Source organism: Lepisosteus oculatus, chromosome 29 (assembly GCF_040954835.1).
Source record: "Lepisosteus oculatus isolate fLepOcu1 chromosome 29, fLepOcu1.hap2, whole genome shotgun sequence".
In the NCBI taxonomy this organism is placed as follows: domain Eukaryota; kingdom Metazoa; phylum Chordata; class Actinopteri; order Semionotiformes; family Lepisosteidae; genus Lepisosteus; species Lepisosteus oculatus.
Window position 1 is genome coordinate 8,777,525 of NC_090724.1, and position 21,601 is coordinate 8,799,125.

Here is a 21,601-nt window from a genome sequence, read left to right on the forward strand (position 1 = left end):
TCAGACAGGTACTGAGGTGCCAAGCCATGTAAAGCCTTATAGGTGAGCATGAGGATTTTAAAGTCTACGCAGAATTTGACCGGAAGCCAGTGCAAGGACTCCAGGATAGGAGTAATGTGAACACTTGCACTAGACCTGGTCAGGATTCTGGCTGCTGAATTTTGGACATACTGCAGCTTGTTCAGAGTAGATTTAGATACCCCAGGGAGCAGAGCATTGCAGTAGTCAATTCGAGAGAATACAAATATGTTGATCAGCTTTTCAGCCACAGTTAATGATAGCATAGGGCGTAGTCTTGCAATATTTCTAAGGTGAAAAAAAGATGTTCTGACAGTATGCTGTACATGTGGGTCGAATGTTAAGCCAGAATCGAATATAACCCCAAGGTTTTTCAATTTTGATTGAAGCTCAAGTACAGAACAATCTACAGATAGGGTTACAGGACTGGCTTTACGAAGTTGATGGGGGTGCCAATAAGCATGACTTCAGTCATATCACAGTTAAGATGAAGGAAGTTTTGAGTCATCCAAATTTTTATGTCAGAGATGCAATTAGATAGAATAGAGACAGCCACATCAGTGTCGGGTTTGGTATGGATGTATATTTGAGTATCGTCAGCGTAAAAATGAAAGCTGAGGCCATGTGATCTTAAAAGCTGACCAAGTGGGAACATGTAAATACTGAAGAGCAAGGGACCCAGTATTGAGCCCTGGGGGACACCAGACTTGACAAGACCAATTTCAGACCTGTACCCATTAAGAGAGACAAAGTGACAGCGATCAGTGAGGTAAGACTTAAACCATTTGAGGGCAGAGTCAGAAACTCCAAACACAGTCTCGAGACGAGAAAGTGAGATGTTATGGTCAACAGTGTCAAAGGCAGCACTGAGATCAAGAAGGATGAGTATAGAAAGAGAACCAGAATCAGCAGCTATTAGAAGATCGTTGGTGACTTTGACCAGGGCAGTTTCTGTGCTGTGAAGTTGGCGGAAGCCAGATTGGAGGGGTTCCAAAAGGTTGTTTGTCATGAGGTGGTTATGTAACTGAAGTGTGACAGCACGTTCTAGAGAAAGGGTAAGTTGGAGATGGGGCGAAAGTTGTTAAGATTGTCGAGAGCCATGTTTTTCAAACGCGACGGCAGGGGAGACGCAGAGCTTGGGGGTGGGAGAGAGGCGCTGGGAGGACGGGTGTTATAATTACTGCTCCTGCAGTAGAAAACAGTTTCAGTTATTTCCCTGTGCGCGTGCTGTGATTTTATTTTTGCTTCACTTGTGTCACACCTGCTGCGCACCTATTACAGGGACTCCCAGGTCTGTTCTTCCCTGTGGCCTGGGGCACCTCAGTCCCCTCTCCCCGTGCGGGGTCCTGGCGTGACTGATCTCCTAACGGCCTCGGGGCAAGAGGCCTCCTGACTGTCTGTCCCTGCTGACGCGCTGCTGTGCGTTCCTGGTAAACACCACGAGCTGCATGTGCCAGGGGCCAGCGCGCACCAGAGCTGACAGAGATAGACGCTGTACAGGACTCCCAGGCGAGGATGGGCTGGCCTTCCTGTCTCTAATTAAAACTGCTCGTTAACATGCTAACAGGCAGTTTGCAGACTCATTAGCAGGATTGGGAGACGGTTCCTAGACCTTGCGGCTCCCAGAGGAGAACAGAGCCTTTCTGAGACGCTGGGAGAGGAGGGGAGAGAGGGATTAGGAGGGAGAGCAGGAGAGGACGAGGGTGGCAGGAGAGAGGGGTAAAGGCAGGTCTGCGAAGGCGTGTGTGCGTCTCCCTCTCTGCTGAGCTCCCTGCACTCCAGGCTGGCCAGGGATTCCTCTCCCACTCCCTCCTCTCCCCGTCTCTCTCCTCTCCTTGTCCCCTCCCTGTGCCTGTCCCCTCCCTCCTGTGTCTCCCTCCTCTCCCTGTCTCTCTCCTCTCCCAGCCCCCTCCCTCCTCTCCCTGTCTCCTCCCTGTCTAACTCCTCTCTCCTCCCTCCCTCCTGTGTCTCCCTCCTCTCCCAGTCTCTCTCCTCTCCCTGCCCCCTCCCTCCTGTGTCTCCCTCCTCTCCCAGTCTCTCTCCTCTCCCTGCCCCCTCCCTCCTGTGTCTCCCTCCTCTCCCAGTCTCTCTCCTCTCCCTGCCCCCTCCCTCATCTCCCTGTCTCCTCCCTGTCTAACTCCTCTCTCCTCCCTCCCTCCTGTGTCTCCCTCCTCTCCCCGTCTCTCTCCTCCCTCCCTCCTGTGTTTCCCTCCTCTCCCTGTCTCCCTCCTCTCCCTCCCTCCTGTATCTCGCAGGCAGGAGGCCAGTGTGTGGCGTGTTGGGGCTGGGCGCAGCAGAGGGGTGAGGAGAGGGCAGCCCAGTCCTCTGCAGGAGAGAGCAGCCCAGTCCTCTGCAGGAGAGAGCTAAGGTAGGCAGGGGCAGTGTGGCAGAGAGGGGAGGGCAGTTCCCTTGTGCTTGCCAGTAGGCTCCAGACTGCAGACTGTCCTCTGGCAGCTCCCTGGCTGTGCTGTAGGTGTGTGAATGAACATGTCTTAAACCTCACTGGCTGGCAGTGCTATCTGCTCTTATTCTGCTGCGCACTCATTCATCCAAGCGGCCGTTTTCAGGTGCTGTAGTGATCAGCTCCTGATCTCCTCTCTGCAGGCATGTATAGGAAACAGCACCTGTGTTCCTGCTGTGTGCAGACCAGGATAGCTCTGGGCCAGGAAATGGTTTGGCACCCAGCTCCTCCCTGGTTGTTGAGCACAGTTTGACTGTGAGAGAGCGATGAGGGAGACGGGGGCAGAGGGAGGGAGACGGGGAGTGGCGTGCTCCAGGAGTGACTCCGTGCTGCTCAGTGTGCCTCTCGGGGGAGCTGTGCCTCTGTCGCTCCGTCTGGAGGCTCCTGTTGTTGAAGGTTCATGAAGACGGCTCAGGCGGCGACGACTCTGCCCCCTGCCTCCCCAGCTCTGCCTCGCGCTGACCGCTCCTTCTGCCCTGTGCAGGATGTCGTCGGGGGAGCCCCACAGCCCCGAGGCCTCAGGTCCGCCGGTCCGCCTTACTGTTGAAAAGCTATTTTTGCTGGAATAGTTTGCGTGCTTTGCTCTTTCATGCTGTCCTATGTTGCTCTGTGCTGTGGTGTACTGCTCTGTCCTGTCCTGTCCTGTCCTGTCGTCCTCTGCCGTGCTGTGTTGTCCTGTGCTGAACCGGGCCGGTGTGTCCTGTGCTGTGCTGAACCGGGCCGGTGTGTCCCGTCCTGTGAGTGACCGGGCCGGGCCGGCCTGTCTGTGTGTGCCAGATTTCCCATGGGAGGTGCGAGCCAATGGCAGGAGTTTCCACAGGCAGCAGCAGAAGAGCTCCTTCCTGTGTTTCCACAGGGGGAAATACGCAGTGAGTGAGAGAGACACTACAGCACAACACGCTGCACAACCCTGCACTACACAACACGCTGCACAACCCTGCACTACACAACACGCTGCACTACACAACACACCACAAAACCCTACACTACACAACACACTGCCACTAGGAGCCACACTGCACAACCCTACACTAAACAACACGCTGCACAACCCTGCACTACACAACACACTGCACAACCCTACACTACACAACACACTGCCACTAGGAGCCACACTGCACAACCCTACACTACACAACACGCTGCACAACCCTACACTACACAACCCTACACTACACAACACGCTGCCACTAGGAGCCACACTGCACAACCCTACACTATACAACACAAGAATAAAATGCCCTTGAGCCTGTGCAGGTGTGTGGCCCACGCCTCTCCTGTGTCTCTGCCTGTCTGTGCTGTGCTGACTGTTTGCCCCTGTGTGTTGTCAGGACAACGCGGTGCGCAGCTGCAAGTACTCCCCCCTCTCCTTCCTGCCCCTCAACCTGTTTGAGCAGTTCCAGCGTGTGGCCAACCTCTACTTCCTGGTGCTGGTGACCCTGCAGGTCAGGGCCCTACTGCATGGTCCCACCTGTGCCACTGCGGCGTGTTCTCTCAAGGCCTGTTGTGCTGCACTGTGAACCACGGGGTGTTACTGTGTGCTGTAGTGCTGCACTGCTCTGTTGTGTCACAGTGTGTTCCTCTTGTGTTATTGTGCTCTGTAGTGTGTTCCGGTGTTTTCATGTGTTGTGAGTGCTGTTGTGTTGCAGTGTGTTCTGCTTTAGTGCTCTGTGCTCTGTTGCAGTTAGTCCCAGCCATCTCCACCCTGCCCTGGTACATCACCATGTTGCCTCTGCTGATGGTCCTGGGGGTACGTGCTGTCAAAGACCTGGCTGCTGACCTGGTGAGGCACCTTAACCACCTTCATCATCCTCCTCTTCACCACCGTACGCCCTGGCGCTGGTACTGGTACTGGTACTGATCGTGCTGCTGCTGTGTTGGCAGGCTCGGCACCACAGCGACAGAGAGATTAACTCCAGACCCTGCGATGTGCTGCTGGGGGACAGGTGAGCCCAGCTCCTGTGTCTCGTGCTCCTGGGGTCAGGGCTGGGGTGGGAGCTGGGGCTCAATCAATCAACCAACCAGCCAAGGTTTATCAATGCACAACAATACAGCCTACCAAGCTCGCCAAGGAGAGAGAGGACAGAACCTGATGGAATTGAGGTTACAGAGTAGAATACGATAAATTCCAATTTACAAGATTTACGTAATTAATAGAACAAAGAGATATAACATCACTTTATTAACCCTTTACAATTTCTTGGATTAGGAATTTGTCTTTTCGCAGACCCTAGCTTGCTCTCCATGAGAAACACAGACAGGGAGAGAAGCTGGGGGTCAGAGCGCAGGGTCAGCCATTTATACAGCACCCCTGGAGCAGTTGGGGTTATGGGCCTTTCTCAGTGGCCCAACGGAGTAGGATTCCTCTGCCGGCTTGAACCGGCAACCTTCCAGCCACAGGCACAGATCCTGAGGTAGGGCAAGGAGGTATTTAGAACTGTCATTTATATCCTGAGAAGGAGAAGTATCAGGAAAGACGGGGGTGCACCTTCTCAGTTTCAAGTGGACTGACTATTTATCAGTGGTCTTTGGGTAATTGCTGGTGGCTGCTGTGGCTGGCTGTTTAGCAGCCTGAGGGAAAATCGGGACTGCCCTGAAGCAGCAGGGTCTCACAGGGCAGTGTGGAGCTGTAGGTTAGGACCCCCGACTCCTCAGCCTGGCTCAGCATCTGTTGAGGCCTGACGGAGACAAAACACCACGCTGCTCTGGTTCTTTCAGATCTTAGTGTACAGGTTAGAGCACCACAGGGTAAGCAGCCAGCAGCTCTGTCACCCTGCAGCTCCCAGCTGGCCGCCCACTGGAGCCCAGCAGGTGTGAGCCTGGTCAGTACCTGGAGGGGAGACTCCTGGGAAAGCTAAGGCTGCTGCTGGAAGAGGTGTTAGTGGGGCCAGCAGGGGGCGCTCACCCTGCAGTCTGTGTGGGTCCTAATGCCCCAGTATAGCGACGGGGAGACTGTACTGTAAAAACATACCGTCCTTCGGATGAGATGTAAAACTGAGGTCCTGACTCTCTGTCGTCATTAGAAATCCCAGGGCGTTTCTTGAAAGAGTAGGGGTGTTACCCCAGTGTCCTGGCCAAATATCCCCCTGGACTTTACCAGTCATGGCCTCCTAATAATCCCCCTCTCTGAACTGGCTTCATCACTCTGCTCTCCTCCCCACTGAGAGCTGGTGTGTGGGGAGCGGACTGGCACATCACCCAGGTGGGGCTGCACACTGGTGAGTGTGGAGGGGATCCCCATTATCTGTAAGGCGCTCACAGTGGAGTGTCCAGAAAAGTGCTATATAAGGCAAGTAAGGAATAGTGATTATTCCTATTATTCCAGAGAGGGTAACTCTCTGGTTATATCAGATACTGCATCCAGGATTATTCATCTCCTGCATGATCAGTGCAGGATTCTGAAGCCCTTCAACCCATTTGACCTGATTGGAATTAGAAACCTCTGATTTTGTGTCAGTAGAATACCCACCTTTGACAGCTTTATTTTATGAATTACAAAATTCTGTACCTTCTCTTTATTAATTTAGAGGGTAAACACTTCTCCAAAGATCCCGCTTTTACACTAGGGCAGTAACTGGAGCTCCAAGAGGGATGTATTTTTCTCAAGGGCACAGCAAGGGTGCCCGACACCCTGGATTCGAACCTGCAACCTTCCTGTTACAAGCCCTGCCCACTCCTTCATGCTGCTGGCTTGTCTGGGGGGCTCCTCCTGGGAATCCTGGTGTGGGCTGTCACTGCAGTCGGTCTCCTCACACAGTCACCTGAGCAAGACAATGCCCAGAGCACTGAGAGAGGAGATATGCACAGTCTCGCCCATGGGTGACTAAGGGACACCACCCACAGTCTCTGTCTCTCCCAGTTTCAGCACCGCCCAGTGGAAGGACATCTGCGTTGGGGACATCGTGCGGCTCCACAAGGATGAGGTCATACCGGTGAGTTCCACAGGGGGGCGCCGTGGGGACGCAGACCAAGAGGTGCCACTGGGCCTCTGGGGCTCTGATTCCCAAAGTGCCGATGTGTAACAACAGGGAAGAAGCTGGAGGAGAGAGAGGCCGCCCGGAGGCCATCTCACCCTTTGTGCATCCTGTTCAAGTATCACCTTGTGGGTCACACAGTATGTCTCTCCTCTGTGCCGTTCCCCCCTCCCTCCCTCTTTCTTCCCTGTCTCTCTCGGACAGGCGGACCTCCTGCTGCTCAGCAGCTCAGAGCCCCACAGCCTGTGCTACGTGGAAACAGCTGACATTGATGGGTAAGGCGCTACAGAAACTGTACCTGCAGCGGAGCAGATCTAGATGGCGTAAGAGACTGAAAGACAGGGGCAGGGAGAGCTGCACTGGGAGAGTGCGTGCATAGCCAGTGTCAGGGGTCAGGGGTCAGCTGGTCATGTGATCGTGCTGTGATTGTTAGAGCTCTGTGTTTGTCATTGCCAGAGAGACCAACCTGAAGTTCCGCCAGGCCCTACCTGCCACCCACCAGGAGCTCAGGACAGAGCCCAGTCTGGCTGCCTTCCAGGGTGAGTGCTGGCTGCCTGTCTGTCTCTCTCTCGCAGGCTGTGTGCTCTGTGACAGTGGGCCTGTCTGTCTCTCTCTCGCAGGCTGTGTGCTCTGTGACTGTGGGCCTGTCTGTCTCTCGCTCAGGCTGTGTGCTCTGTGACAGTGGGCCTGTCTGTCTCTCTCTCTCAGGCTGTGTGCTCTGTGACAGTGGGCCTGTCTGTCTCTCTCTCAGGCTGTGTGCTCTGTGACAGTGGGCCTGTCCCTCTCTCTCAGGCTGTGTGCTCTGTGACAGTGGGCCTGTCTGTCTCTCTGTCTCAGGCTGTGTGCTCTGTGACATTGGGCCTGTCTGTCTCTCTCTCAGGCTGTGTGCTCTGTGACAGTGGGCCTGTCTGTCTCTCTCTCAGGCTGTGTGCTCTGACAGTGGGCCTGTCTGTCTCTCGCTCAGGCTGTGTGCTCTGTGACAGTGGGCCTGTCTCTCTCTGTCTCAGGCTGTGTGCTCTGTGACAGTGGGCCTGTCTGTCTCTCTGTCTCAGGCTGTGTGCTCTGTGAGGAGCCCAACAGACGCCTACATTCCTTCTTCGGAGAGCTGCGTTGGAAAGAAGAGCGCCACCTGCTGGACGCTCAGCACATCCTGCTGCGTGGCTGTGTACTGCGCAACACCAGCATAGCCTATGGACTGGCGCTGTACACTGGTACCGACACACTGAACACACTACAGACTGGCACTGTACACTGGTACCGACACACTGAACACACTACAGACTGGCACTGTACACTGGTACTGACACACTGAACACACTACAGACTGGCGCTGTACACTGGTACTGACACGCTGAACACACTACAGACTGGCGCTGTACACTGGTACTGACACGCTGAACACACTACAGACTGGCGCTGTACACTGGGACTGACACGCTGAACACACTACAGACTGGCGCTGTACACTGGTACTGACACGCTGAACACAGTACAGACTGGCGCTGCACACTGGTACTGACACGCTGAACACACTACAGACTGGTGCTGCACACTGGTACTGACACGCTGAACACACTACAGACTGGGGCTGTACACTGGTACTGACACACTGAACACACTACAGACTGGTGCTGCACACTGGTACTGACACGCTGAACACACTACAGACTGGTGCTGCACACTGGTACTGACACGCTGAACACACTACAGACTGGGGCTGTACACTGGTACTGACAGTACACAGACTGTCATTGTCATTCAGCAAAGTTTATGCACTGTTACACTCACACTGCAATAAACATTTATACCCTATAAGTACACAATACACACATTAGAACACATGTACTGTTATACATGTACATCCACACGACTGCACACACATTGCAATACACACTGATGACAGAAGTCTCCAACCCTGGTCCTGGAGAGTCCCGGTTCTGGTTCTGGAGATCCCTGATTCTAAAGAGCCCTGGTCTTGTCTGTCTTGCAGCTCAACTGTTTGTACAGCCTGAGAGCACTTGGGAATTATTGATCAATCTGTCCAATTCTGGCTCTCCTGGGGTGAAATATGCTCAGAATTTACTGTACAAAATTACTTAATTTAACAAATCTTAATTTGTGTTTGAATTAATGCTTCATTGATCACAACGAAAGTGTCCCAAGTCTTTAGAAACTGAGGGTTCCATGGGGGCCTATGAGACCTGCAGGCCTGGGGCTCCCCTGCACCAGAGTTTGAGACGCCTGTTTGATGTCCACATGCACGCTCCACACAAACGTGCAGACATGAATCCACTGTGCACTGTGAACAGGCACTCCCTGTGACCTGTCCTGTTGCTCCGTCTGACCTCCTGCCTGCAGGCTCGGACAGTAAGATCCTGCAGAACGCTGGCCGCTTCTCTGAGAAGAAGACGCAGGTGGAACTCATCCTCAACAGGGTGGTCATTGGGGTGAGAGAGAGGCCTGGGGCAGACAGGCTGGGGCGAGGGGGGGAGGGAGGAGGAGCAAAGGGGAGGTACACAGGGGAGAGAGTGAGGTGGAGAAACTGGACACCTGAGGCAGGGGGCACCTGTTAGGACACCTGTGCCAGGGGGGACCTGTCAGGACACCTGCGGCAGGGGGCACGTGTTAGAACACCTGTGTCAGGGGGCACCTGTCAGGACACCTGCGGCAGGGGGCACCTGTCAGGACACCTGCGGCAAGGGCCACCTGTCAGGACACCTGCGGCAAGGGGCACCTGTCAGGACACCTGTGGCAGGGGGGACCTGTTAGAACACCTGAGGCGGGGGGCCAGTTAGGACACCTGAACAGTGGGGTCTTTCTGTCTCCAGATTGTGGCGTTCCTCCTGGCCACTGCTCTGCTCCTGGCGGTGGGTGCAGGCGTGTTCGAGGCAGAGGTGTCCCGTGCCAGCGAAGTCCTGACTGCGGTAGGAGGGGGCGTGGGCCCAGTGTACCGAGCCTTCCTCATATTCTGGGGCTACATCATCCTCCTGGCACCTGTCCTGCCCATGGCGCTGTACATCACGTGAGTGTCTGTTGCAGTGGGTGACCAGTAGGTGGCACTCTTCCCTCTGGACCAGTTTCCAGACCAGAGCCCCAGTGTGGCGGCAGGGAGCCCTGGGCAGTAGGAGGCGCTGTCCTTCAGATGAGGAGCTCATGGTGTTGGAGACCCTTAAGCTGGGCCGTGACTATCAGCTGGTTCGTCTCGATGAAATCGGAGTTTCCCTTTTGCCCTCTAACCCCTGTCCCCTCTCTCCCCTCCGCCCCGCTCTGCGTGCGCAGGTTCGAGGTGATCCACGTGCTCCACAGCCTCCTGGTGGGCTGGGACCTGGGGCTGTACGACGAGCGGTCCGACAGCCCCGCGCACGCCCGCACCACCACCCTGAACGAGGAGCTGGGCCAGGTGCAGGTCCTGCTGACCGACAAGACAGGCACGCTGACGGAGAACCGCCTGCTGTTCCGGCAGTGCTGCATCGCCGGGCGCGTCTACGGTGCGGCGCCACGCTGTGTGCCCGCTGGCACTGCCCGCCTCCCCCGGAGGACGGCGACGCCCTACAGCCGCAACGTCTTCGTCGTCATCATCATCGTTGCATGAGCATGAAAGATAGTCATTATCATTGTCTTCATCATCCTCATCATCATCATTGCATTATTATTAATGAGCGTGTCATTATCATCATCATCATTCTCATCACCATTATAATCATCGCATGAGCATTAATAATAATGTCACTGTCATCATCATCATCGCATGAGCATGTCATCATCGTCATCCTCATTACAACACCAGTAATAATCATCATCATCATCATCATCATTATAACTGTACCCTGATTTCCTGTTTTGGAAGTTTTAAACCGTCTTTCAACTGCTGCTTTTCAGGAAATCTTCCCGACTCAGCGACTCAGCCAGAGGTAGGACTTTCCCAGCAGGCCGCTGTCCTGCCTGTTGCTGTGTGGCGTCTCCTCTCTCTGTCTGACTCCTGTCCCTCTCTCTGCCTCTGTCTCCCTCCCCCAGCCCGCCGGGCCTGGGTCACACAGCCAGGCCCGGTTCTCGGACCCGCGGCTGCTGGAGCGTCTCCGGAGCCAGCAGTGCCCAGAGGTCTGGGAGTTCTTCCGGGTGCTGGCGCTGTGCCACACCGTCATGGTGGACTGGAAGGAGGGTGAGAGGAGGGAGGGGCAGCACTGGGGTCAGGGGAGAGAGAGGGATGGGGGAGAGGAGGAGAGGGGGGAGAGAGGAGAGAGGGATGGAGGGAGAGGAGGAGTGAGGGGGGAGAGGAGAGAGGGATGGGGTTAGAGGAGGAGTGAGGGGGGAGAGGAGAGAGGGATGGGGGTAGAGGAGGAGAGGGGGGGAGAGAGGAGGAGAGAGGGGGATGGGGGAGAGGAGGAGTGAGGGGGGAGAGGAGAGAGGGATGGGGTAGAGGAGGAGAGGGGGGGAGAGAGGAGGAGAGAGGGGGATGGGGGAGAGGAGGAGTGAGGGGGGAGAGGAGAGAGGGATGGAGGGGGGAGAGAGGGGGATGGGGGAGAGGAGGAGTGAGGGGAAGAGGTATGGGGCGAGAGGAGGAGAGAGAGGGAGGAGTGGGGGGGGAGAGGAGAGAGGGGAAGAGGAGGAGAGAGAAAGGGAGGGGAGAGAAGGGGGGGAGGACAGAGGGATGCGGAGAGGAGGAGGGAGGGAGGAGAGAGGAGAGAGAGGGATGCGGAGAGGAGGAGGGAGAGAGAGGGATGGAGGAGAGAGTGAAGTGGCAGAGGGAAGGGGGAGGAGAGGAGGGAGGAAGAGCAGGAGGATGCTGTGCGCCAGCACCGCCAGGTCTGGCCCTGATGCTGTGTGTGGCCCCCAGGGGACCTAGTGTACCAGGCGGCCTCCCCGGACGAGGGCGCGCTGGTGGGAGCCGCGCGTGGGCTGGGCTGGGAGTTCCTGTCTCGAACCCGGGACTCCCTGAGCCTGAACGAGCTGGGCCGACCAAGACTGTACCAGCTGCTGGCCATCTTGGACTTCAGCAGCCACAGGAGGCGCATGTCTGTGCTGGGTCAGTGCGCTCGTGTGATCATCACTCCACCTTCACGCCAACCTGGGGCCTATCCCAGGACACACCAGTCCTCCGCGGGGCCCGCCTGGGGACCCCAGGGAACTGGGTTTAATTTAAATAAAGCAAATGTTCGTTGTTCATATCTAATAATTATTCACTAGCTCGTAATAAAGTTTCAATTTTTCCAATTTTTGAAATGTTGAAGTTTTAAGAGCAGGTTGTGGTGTGTAATTCAACAGACCATTTGATTTAAAAGCAGAAAATTAGTTTTTATTTTTTTAATTATATAATCTATATTTTGAGCCAGTCGTTGGACCTTTTTTTTTTGCAGAGTAGACAAATATCTTTGAATTGTTGTGTGATTGTGCTGCGCCCCACGGGCTGTTGTTGTGCAGTGCGGGAGCCGGAGGGAGGACTGAAGCTTTACTGCAAGGGGGCGGACACGGTCATCCTGGGGCGTCTGAGAGAGGACTGTCCTCACCGCGAGGCCACCGAGAGAGCGCTGGAGGTGAGACCCGGGGGGGGCACGGCCCCTGCAGTCTGCCAAACCTGTCACGCTGCACCTTCTCTCCGTTCTCCTCACCCCACCCCCCTCTCCCCCCTCGCTGTCGCTGCCCAGCTCTTCTCCGAGGGCTGTCTGCGGACGCTGTGCATGGCGGTGCGCTCGGTGGCTGAGGAATCGTGGGCGCAGTGGAGCCGCGCGCTGCACCAGGCCGCCAGGGCCAAGCGGCAGGGTGATGAGCTGCTGGAGGAAGTGTACGACCTCATGGAGAGAGAGCTGACGGTACGACGCTGGCACAGAGCCCCCAGCACAGACCCCCCAGCACAGACCCCCCCAGCACAGACCCCCCCCAGCACAGACCCCCCCCAGCACAGACCCCCCAGCACAGAACCCTCAGCACAGACTCCCCAGCACAGACCCCCCAGCACAGAACCCTCAGCACAGAACCTGACACAGACCCCCCAGCACAGACCCCCCAGCACAGAACCTGACACAGACCCCCCAGCACAGACCCCCCCAGCACAGATCCCCCAGCACAGACCCTGACACAGACCCCCAGCACAGACCCCCAGCACAGAACCTGACACAGACCCCCCCAGCACAGAACCCCCAGCACAGACCCCCCAGCACAGAACCTGGCACAGACCCCCAGCACAGAACCTGACACAGACCCCCCCAGCACAGACCCCCCAGCACAGACCCTGACACAGACCCCCAGCACAGAACCTGACACAGACCCCCCCAGCACAGACCCCCCAGCACAGATCCCCCAGCACAGATCCCCCAGCACAGACCCTGACACAGGTCCCCCCAGCACAGAACCCCCAGCACAGACCCCCCAGCACAGACCTTGACACAGGTCCCCCCAGCACAGACTCCCCAGCACAGATCCCCCAGCACAGACCCTGACAAAGGTCCCCCCAGCACAGAACCCCCAGCACAGACCCTGACACAGGTCCCCCCAGCACAGAACCCCCAGCACAGACCCTGACACAGGTCCCCCCAGCACAGAACCCCAACACAGAACCCCCAGCACAGACCCTGACACAGACCCCCCAACACAGATGTGTGTACTGCCCCCTGCAGGAATCTGTAAAGCACTGCTCTGCGGGGTGTTGTCTGTGCTCTCACTCTTTCACACTCTCTCACTCCTCACTTTGCTCTGTTCATCCCTCCCTTCTCAGTTCAGTTCAAGGTGCTTTATTAGCATGACCGATGGCAACAATCAGTGTTGCCAAAGCAAATAGAAATAATGAAATTCACATGGAACAAAACAACAAATAAAAGTAAAATAAAAATCTACGGACATATGACAGACATTTACAACAAAGACGTATTATAAAATCTCTCCCCCTCTCTCTCCCCCTTTCCCGCTGTCTCACCCCTCCCCTCTCACTCTCTCCCAGCTGGTAGGGGTGACAGCGATCGAGGACCGGCTTCAGGATGGGGTACCGGAAACCATTGCCAAGCTGCGCCAGGGTGGCATCAAAGTCTGGGTGCTGACAGGAGACAAGAGAGGTACCCCCAAAACCCCACGTATCTCTACATGTGTAGATATCAGCGGGAGAGCACTGAGAAACATGCGAAATGAATGATACAGCAGTAAGATCCAGACACTCTTCTATAGAAACGTTCATCCACACAGAAACCATGACACAGTCTTCACGGACTGCTGGACATTCACTGCCTCTGTCCCACACAGAAACAGCTGTGAACATCGGCTACGCCTGCAGGCTGCTGGACGCTGACACCAGAGTACTGCAGGGAGAGGAGCTGAGGTGAGGCAGACTGATGGACACGTGACCACATGGACAGACGGACACACAGACTGACAGACAGATGGACGCAGTCAGAGGGACAGATGGACGCAGCCTGACAGACTGATGGACAAACAGCCAGATGGTCAGCTGGCCAGACTGATGGACAGATTGACAGATGGACACACAGCCAGATACAGAGACTGGCAGACGAATACATACTGACAGGTCGATGGACAGACTGACAGGCCGATGGACAGACTGACAGGCCGGTGGACAGGCTGACAGATGGACACGCAGACTGAAAGGCCGGTGGACAGGCTGACAGATGGACAGGCAGACTGACAGTCTGATGGACAGACTGACAGATGGACACAAAGGCTGACAGCCTGATGGACAGGCTGACAGATGGACACACAGACTGACAGCCTGATGGACAGGCTGACAGATGGACACGCAGACTGAAAGGCCGGTGGACAGGCTGACAGATGGACACGCAGACTGACAGGCCGGTGGACAGGCTGACAGATGGACACATAGACTGACAGTCTGATGGACAGACTGACAGATGGACACAAAGGCTGACAGCCTGATGGACAGGCTGACAGATGGACACGCAGACTGAAAGGCCGGTGGACAGGCTGACAGATGGACACGCAGACTGACAGGCCGGTGGACAGGCTGACAGGATCAGTGTGTTCTGCTTTCCTGAAATGTTACCCGAAGGAGGCAGGGAGCCCTGTTTCGGCAAGCGTGTGCTAACGTGCGCCTGTCCTGCAGGGAACTCCTATCTCCCTCGGGCCCCGAGACTGACCGCCCCCTGGACAAGGGGGACAATGACTTGAGCTGGTGGGCAACGCAGAGGGGGGGTCCGGGGGCCGTCCGCACTGCGCTGGTCATCACTGGGGCTGAGCTGGTGAGCACGATGAGCTCTGTGGGGCGGACTGTCTCCCTCTCTCTTTCAGAGCATCTGAAGGTCTTCCTCTCCCATTCGTCCTCCTCCTCCTCACCCTCCCAATTCTTTCAAACTTCGAAAGCTTTGTTGGCATGACCAATGAGCAAAATCAGTGTTGCCAAAATATCTACAGACATTTACAATAAAGACACATCATAAGTTATTTACATATAAACATGGAGCATTATTGGGAGACAGGCTCACTGTTCCTCAGGCTGTGACAGGAGATCACATACTGGGCTGCCAGTTCAACTGAGTTCCCTCCTCCCCCTCCCAGTAGGATTGGGACCCGTTGTGAATCTGGCAAGTGTGGGAATTCTGGGATTAGAGTTGTAAATTTGGGGAAGACTGTTTCTCTAATCCCAGAGGATCTGTCCCAGTGCAGTAGGAAGTGCTCCTCTGTGTCTGTTTCTCCCCGCTGGCAGTGGGAGCACAGCCTGTCCTCTCCCTGTCTCCAGGCGCAGCTGGGTGCAGAGGAGGCCTGGGGCGCCCGGCTCGTGGCGCTGGCGCAGCGCTGCCAGTCCGTGCTGTGCTGCCGGGTGACGCCGGGGCAGAAGGCCGAAGTGGTCCGGCTGGTCAGGAAGCACACGGGAGCGGTCACCATGGCGATAGGAGATGGGGCCAACGACGTCAACATGATCAAGAGTGAGGGGGGGGGGGAAGGGGGCAGGGAGGGTGGGATTGGAGGGGGAGAGCATAGGCAGGGGCAGGGAGAGAGGGCATGGGGGCGAGGGGGAAAGGGGCAGGAGGAGAGGAGGGGGAGAGGGGCAGGGAGAGAGGGCATGGGGGCGAGGGGCAGGGAGAGAGGGCATGGGGGCGAGGGGCAGGAGGAGAGGAGGGGGGAGAGGGGCAGGGAGAGAGGGCATGGGGGCGAGGGGCAGGGAGAGAGGGCATGGGGGCGAGGGGTAAAGAGGGAGGGCAGGGGGTAGAGGGGCAGGGAGAGAGGGCAGGGGGGCGAGGGGTAAAGAGGGAGGGCAGGGGGGAGAGGGGCAGGGAGGGAAGGCGAGGGGGGGCAGGGGTAAAGAGGGAGGGCGGGGAGTGGAATGAAGCTGGGGGACAGGGCGGAGCCTGGCGCTGTGAGTGAGAGGGACAGAGAGGGCTGAAAGAGCTGGGGTTTCTTGCCATGGCTGTTGATTTTCCTTTTTGTATGTTCTGGCCCTCCCTCTCCCCCCCCCGGTGCAGCGGCCCATATCGGAGTGGGGCTGAGCGGTGTGGAGGGCTGCCAGGCGGTCCAGTGTGCCGACTTCTCTCTCGCCAGATTCTGCCTCCTGCAGCGCCTCCTGCTGGTCCACGGCCGCTGGTCCTACCGCCGCATCTGTGCCTTCCTCCACTACTTCCTGTTTAAGACCAGCTCCTTCGCCATCGTCCACGCCTGGTTCGCTTTCTACAACGGGTTCAGCGGACAGGTGAGAGAGAGGGAGGGGAGGGAGGAGAGGGGAGAGGGGAGAGAGAGAGGGAGGAGAGGGGAGAGAGAGAGAGGGGTGAGAGAGAGAGAGGGAGGGGAGGGAGGAGAGAGAGAGGGAGGAGAGGGGAGAGAGAGAAGAAGGAGAGAGGGGAGAGAGAGAGGGAGGAGAGGGAGGGAGAGAAGGAGGAGAGAGGGGAGAGAGAGAGAGGGAGGGGAGAGAGGAGAGTGAGAGGGAGGAGAGAGGGGAGAGAGAGAGAGGGAGGGGAGGGAGGAGAGTGAGAGGGAGGAGAGAGGGGAGAGAGAGAGAGGGAGGGGAGGGAGGAGAGAGAGAGGGAGGAGAGAGGGGAGAGAGAGAGAGGGAGGGGAGGGAGGAGAGAGAGAGGGAGGAGAGAGGGGAGAGAGAGAGAGGGAGGGGAGGGAGGAGAGAGAGAGAGAGAAGGAGGAGAGAGGGGAGAGAGAGAGGGAGGGGAGGGAGGGAGAGAGGAGAGAGGGGAGAGAGAGAGGGAGGGGAGGGAGGGAGGAGAAGGAGGAGAGAGGGGAGAGAGAGAGGGAGGGGAGGGGAGGGAGGGAGGAGAAGGAGGAGAGAGGAGAGAGAGAGAGGGAGGAGAGGGGAGAGAGAGAAGGAGGAGAGAGGGGAGAGTGAGGAAGGAGACAGGGAACAGAGAGAGAGGACGAGGAGAGAGAGAGACAGAGGAGAAAGGACGAGAGAGAGAGGAGAGGGAGGGAGAGAAGGAGGGGAGAGGGGAGAGAGAGAGGGAGGGGAGGGAGGAGAGTGAGAGGGAGGAGAGGGGAGAGAGAGAGAGGGAGGGGAGGGAGGAGAGAGAGAGGGAGGAGAGGGGGGTGAAAGAGGGAGGAGAGCGGAGGAGAGTGAGGAAGGAGACAGGGAACAGAGAGAGAGGAGGAGGAGAGAGAGAGACAGAGGAGAAAGGACGAGAGAGAGAGGAGAGGGAGGGGAGAGAGGGAGGAGAGAAGGAGGGGAGACAGTTGTGGGAAGGGAGGAGGAGGATGGCGGGGAATCAGAGGGTTACAAAAGTGTAAGCAGTCCCTCTCTTTCTCTCTCCCGTGCAGCCGGTCTATGAGAACTGGTTCATCACGCTGTACACGGTGCTGTACACGATCTTCCCCATTTTGTGCCTGGCCGTGCTGGAGCAGGTAAGAACTGAAGAGGAGCTGAGTGCATGGCTGGGAGACACTGTCGACCCCACACTCACGTCTCACTGCCTGTCTGTGTGTCTGCGTGTCTGCGTGTCACGCCAGGTCTCACTGTGTGTCTGTGTGTCATACCAGGTCTCTCTGCGTGTCTGTATGTCTGCGTGTCTGTGTGTCGCGCCAGGTCTCACTGCGTGTCTGTGTGTCATACCAGGTCTCTCTGCGTGTCTGTATGTCTGCGTGTCACACCAGGTCTCACTGCGTGTCTGCGTGTCTGCGTGTCTGCGTGTCTGCGTGTCTGCGTGTCACACCAGGTCTCACTGCGTGTCTGTGTGTCTGCGTGTCACACCAGGTCTCACTGCGTGTCTGCGTGTCACACCAGGTCTCACTGTGTGTCTGCGTGTCTGCGTGTCACACCAGGTCTCACTGCGTGTCTGTATGTCTGCATGTCACACCAGGTCTCACTGCGTGTCTGCGTGTCTGCGTGTCACACCAGGTCTCACTGCGTGTCTGCGTGTCTGCGTGTCACACCAGGTCTCACTGCGTGTCTGCGTGTCTGCGTGTCACACCAGGTCTCACTGCGTGTCTGCGTGTCTGCGTGTCTGCGTGTCACACCAGGTCTTACTGCGTGTCTGCGTGTCTGCGTGTCACACCAAGTCTTCATTCTTCACAGCTTAGCTCACTGTTCCCTTTGCTCTGACATGCCCTGCCCCCTCTGTCTTCTTCCTCCTCTGTCCCTCTCGCGTCAGGACGTCAGTGCGGAGGTCAGTCTGCGCTGCCCGGAGCTGTACCATGTTGGACAGAGCCAGCAGCTCCTCAGCCCCTGGCTGCTTGGGGCCACACTCCTCCACTCCCTCTTCGCCTCCCTCGTCCTCTTCTTCCTCCCTCTCGGCGTGTTCTACAGCTCCGCCCTCGACTACCAGACCTTCGCCATCACCGTGGCAACCTCAGCCATCTTCACCTCCACAGGCGAGGTCTGTGTGGCAGAGTACAGCAGCTTACAGTACAGCACACAACACAGAGCACACTGTACACAACACAGCACACGCCATACAGCGCACAGCACACTGTATACAACATACAGCACACGCCATACAGCACACAGCACACTGTACACAACACAGCACACGCCATACAGCACACAGCACACTGTACACAACACAGCACACGCCATACAGCACACAGCACACTGTACACAACACAGCACCCGCCATACAGCGCACAGCACACTGTACACAACACAGCACACGCCATACAGCGCACAGCACACTGTACACAACACAGCACACGCCATACAGCACACAGCACACTGTACACAACACTCGCCATACAGCACACTGTACACAACACAGCACACGCCATACAGCACACAGCACACTGTACACAACACACACCATACAGCACACAGCACACTGTACACAACACACACCATACAGCACACTGTACTATATGGTGTGTACAGTGTGTTGTGTACAGTGTGCTGTATGGTGTGTGTTGTGTACAGTGTGCTGTGTGCACAACACTTGCCATACAGCGCACAGTACACTGTACACACCATACAGCACACATCACACTGTACACACAGGTGAGGTCAGTGTGGCAAAGTACAGTGGCTTACAGTACAGCCCGGTGTATATACAGCACACACCATACAACACACTGTACACAACACACTGTACACACCATACAGCACACAACACACTGTACACTGTATACAACACATGGTACACAACACACTGCACTCTCCCTGTCACTCTCTCTCCCTGTCTCACTCTCTCTTCCACAGATAGTGCTGCAGACAGGGTTCTGGACGAAGTACAACGTTGGGACGGTGGTGCTCAGCTTGGCTCTGTACTTTGCCATTACCTTCTTCCTGCACAGCCCCCGGCTCCACCAGGCCGCTCCCAATGACTACTACTTCCCAGGTACGCTGCTGTCCCCTGTCCTCTGTCCTCTCCCTGTCGCTCAGGTACTGCGCCTCTGTCCCCCCCCCTGTCTCTGTCCCCCGGTGTGTCTACCGATGCCCTGTCCTCCTGCATCAATTTTGCTCAGTTACTGTCCCTCTGCCCCCCCCCACTCCCCTGTCCTGTCCCCTATCCTGTCCCCTGTCCCCTGTCCCCTGTCCCCTGTCCTGCTCCTGCATCACTGTCGCTCAGGTACAGTATACCTCTGTCTCTGTCCACAGGTGTGTCTATCAATGCCCTGTCCAATCCTCTGGTTTGGCTGACCATCCTGCTGACGTCTGTCACCGCCCTGCTGCCCTCTTTCACCGCCAGAGCGCTGAGGCTAGTCCTGAGCTCCCCCAGCATGCACAGGGTACGCCTAGGCTGGTGCGCGCGTGACTGCGCGTGTGAGCGTGATTGGTCTGTGTTTGACTGGAAAGAAAGTAGCTCGACTTAATTGTGTCGAACTGACCAGAGTTTATCTCAAACTGCGAGCTGCATGACCATGAAGCCCCACGCTCTCAGTTCCCAGCTCTGGTTTAAACCAGTAGCACATCTGTACGTGGTGGGTGAAGTGTCCGACTACGCCACCTCCAGACCTCGATAAACGACAGGAGCAGCTGTCAGTGTGGCACTGTGTCAGTCTCTCTGCCCCTGGTGCTCTGTGTCTGTTTAGAGCTGTGCCAGGGGAAGTTTTCCTATCCTGTGTTACACCTTCTAGTTTTTTCTCATTCTATTTATTGCTCAAGTCTATTAACAGAAACTTTAATAAATCTTTGTTACAAATGGAACAGGCATTGCTAAAGATAAATAATGTCATAGTCTGCAAAAGCCCAGATATCGCTCTGTGATCTGTCTGTGATCTCTGAAATCTTTCTGTGATCTCTGTTACCTCTTTGTGATCTATCTGTGATCGTTTGTGATCTCTGCAATCTCTCTGAGATCTCTGTGTGATCTCTGTGATCTGCCTCAGGTGCACAGCTCAGAAGGACCTGTGGAGCTGCAGGCTGCTTTCCGCAGGGGCGACTCTCACCGGCGATCTTCCTACGCCGTGTCTCAGGGGCGGGGCTTTGGACAGCTCCTCACCTCAGGGGCCAGGGTGCACAACACAGCACCCCAGCAGGATGGGAGGGGAACTGCAGGCGTGACGACATCGAAGGAAATGGAGAAATTGGAGAAGCCAGAGGATAAATAGCTCGGACTCTCTTGATTGAGCAGTAGAGACGAGGAAGGTGTTTTTATATTCTTTCTAAATATTATTTTTGTATTACAATTCACAGTGCATTTTACGGCAACACAATGGTTAAATGACCAAGGATAAGTCCTTCTGAAAACTGACATTACTGAAAACCTTGGCAGCAGCTGAAACTTGTCCCTGGCTGGGAGGCCAACAGATGATTGGCCAGCCTTTGACTGCCGCTGTGTACTGTGCTGTGATAGGCTGTCGCTGTACATACACGTACTGTGTTTGGGTTGGCTGCTGGATTGTTTATTGTGATGTAATTGACAGCCTCACTTGTGTATAGTGGTTTGATTGGCTGCTCCACTGTTAACTATGCTGTGATTGGCTGAAGTGCTGTGTACTGCACTCCTACTGCAGGTACAATGTGGAACACCCAGTAGATTTCTAAAAAAGGAAAAAAAGATTTCCTATTGGGATTTTTATTAAATTATCTGGATTTCTTGAATCATACAATAGTTTGGATTGTCATATTTAATTTTGTGGAGTTCAAATCCACACACTTCTGTGAGACATATAAGCAAATTCTGCTCTTAAACACACACGCAAACAATTTTGAACAGTTTTGGCCCCAATAAAAACAACATCAGACACTGGAACATTCTGAATGATTAGAAAATAATTTATTAACAGAACTTACAGCACAAGTAATAACCAGAAATAAAGCGATGGACATGTATCTTTTCTCAAAAGCTGCTTTTTTTAAAACTTTTGTTTTAAAATAATTGTCGCTGCCTTTCGTAGAGAGGTTCCAGGAAGAAGGTTGTCCAGATAAGAGAAACAGACAGTCAGCTTCAAGACACCCCTAGAGAGAAATCTGGGCCCCCACTGTCCCCCCTCAGACAACCACCTGTAGCTCATCCCCCAGGACCATGTCCTCCCAGACTCTATGTTGACCTGCTGTGACTCCTCGATCTCTGGGACAGCAGTATGTCCCAGCAGGGTCTTATACAGTGGGCCCAGGGTGGTGGTATACGTCAGACACAGGCCTGCCCAGGGCAGTCTGATCAGCTGCTCCCAGGGGGGCATGGTAAAAGACACACCTGTACCCCCTCCCTGGAACAGGGGCTCCCAGTCCTGGTCCCCCGAGACCCCCCACACCTCCTGGCTCTTGTTCCAGCTGAGCGCCCCATGAACTACCTGAACCCTCAGTCGTCCTAGTGGTTTAATCTGA

The 21,601-nt window shown here is 55.8% G+C and overlaps 1 protein-coding gene and 1 long non-coding RNA gene across 3 annotated transcripts; one reads left to right on the forward strand and one right to left on the reverse strand.

Moving 5' to 3' along the window:
- The first annotated feature begins 2,753 nt into the window (after positions 1–2,753).
- On the forward strand, positions 2,754–21,106 carry atp8b3 (ATPase phospholipid transporting 8B3). Of its 2 annotated transcripts, XM_069186113.1 has the most exons (26): positions 2,754–3,348; positions 3,811–3,924; positions 4,164–4,262; positions 4,364–4,425; positions 6,339–6,411; positions 6,658–6,728; positions 6,910–6,992; positions 7,506–7,664; positions 8,812–8,900; positions 9,282–9,475; positions 9,733–9,941; positions 10,333–10,364; positions 10,468–10,612; positions 11,288–11,476; positions 11,872–11,984; positions 12,096–12,260; positions 13,385–13,496; positions 13,681–13,756; positions 14,516–14,651; positions 15,149–15,335; positions 15,873–16,096; positions 17,164–17,247; positions 17,994–18,218; positions 19,031–19,169; positions 19,430–19,560; positions 20,161–21,106. In XM_069186113.1, the coding sequence occupies exons 1-26, from the start codon at positions 3,079–3,081 to the stop codon at positions 20,380–20,382; spliced, it is 3,603 nt and encodes a 1,200-aa protein (XP_069042214.1). In that variant the 5' UTR covers positions 2,754–3,078; the 3' UTR covers positions 20,383–21,106. The 2 variants fall into 2 exon arrangements, with proteins under 2 accessions (XP_069042214.1, XP_069042213.1); XM_069186112.1 differs by having other exon boundaries at positions 11,872–12,260.
- On the reverse strand, positions 16,006–19,295 carry LOC138225582 (uncharacterized). Its single transcript, XR_011184040.1, has 3 exons — positions 19,111–19,295; positions 17,870–18,220; positions 16,006–16,074 (listed from the first exon to the last, which is right to left on the reverse strand). It is a non-coding gene; the product is annotated as an uncharacterized lncRNA (long non-coding RNA).
- Positions 21,107–21,601: the final 495 nt, after the last annotated feature.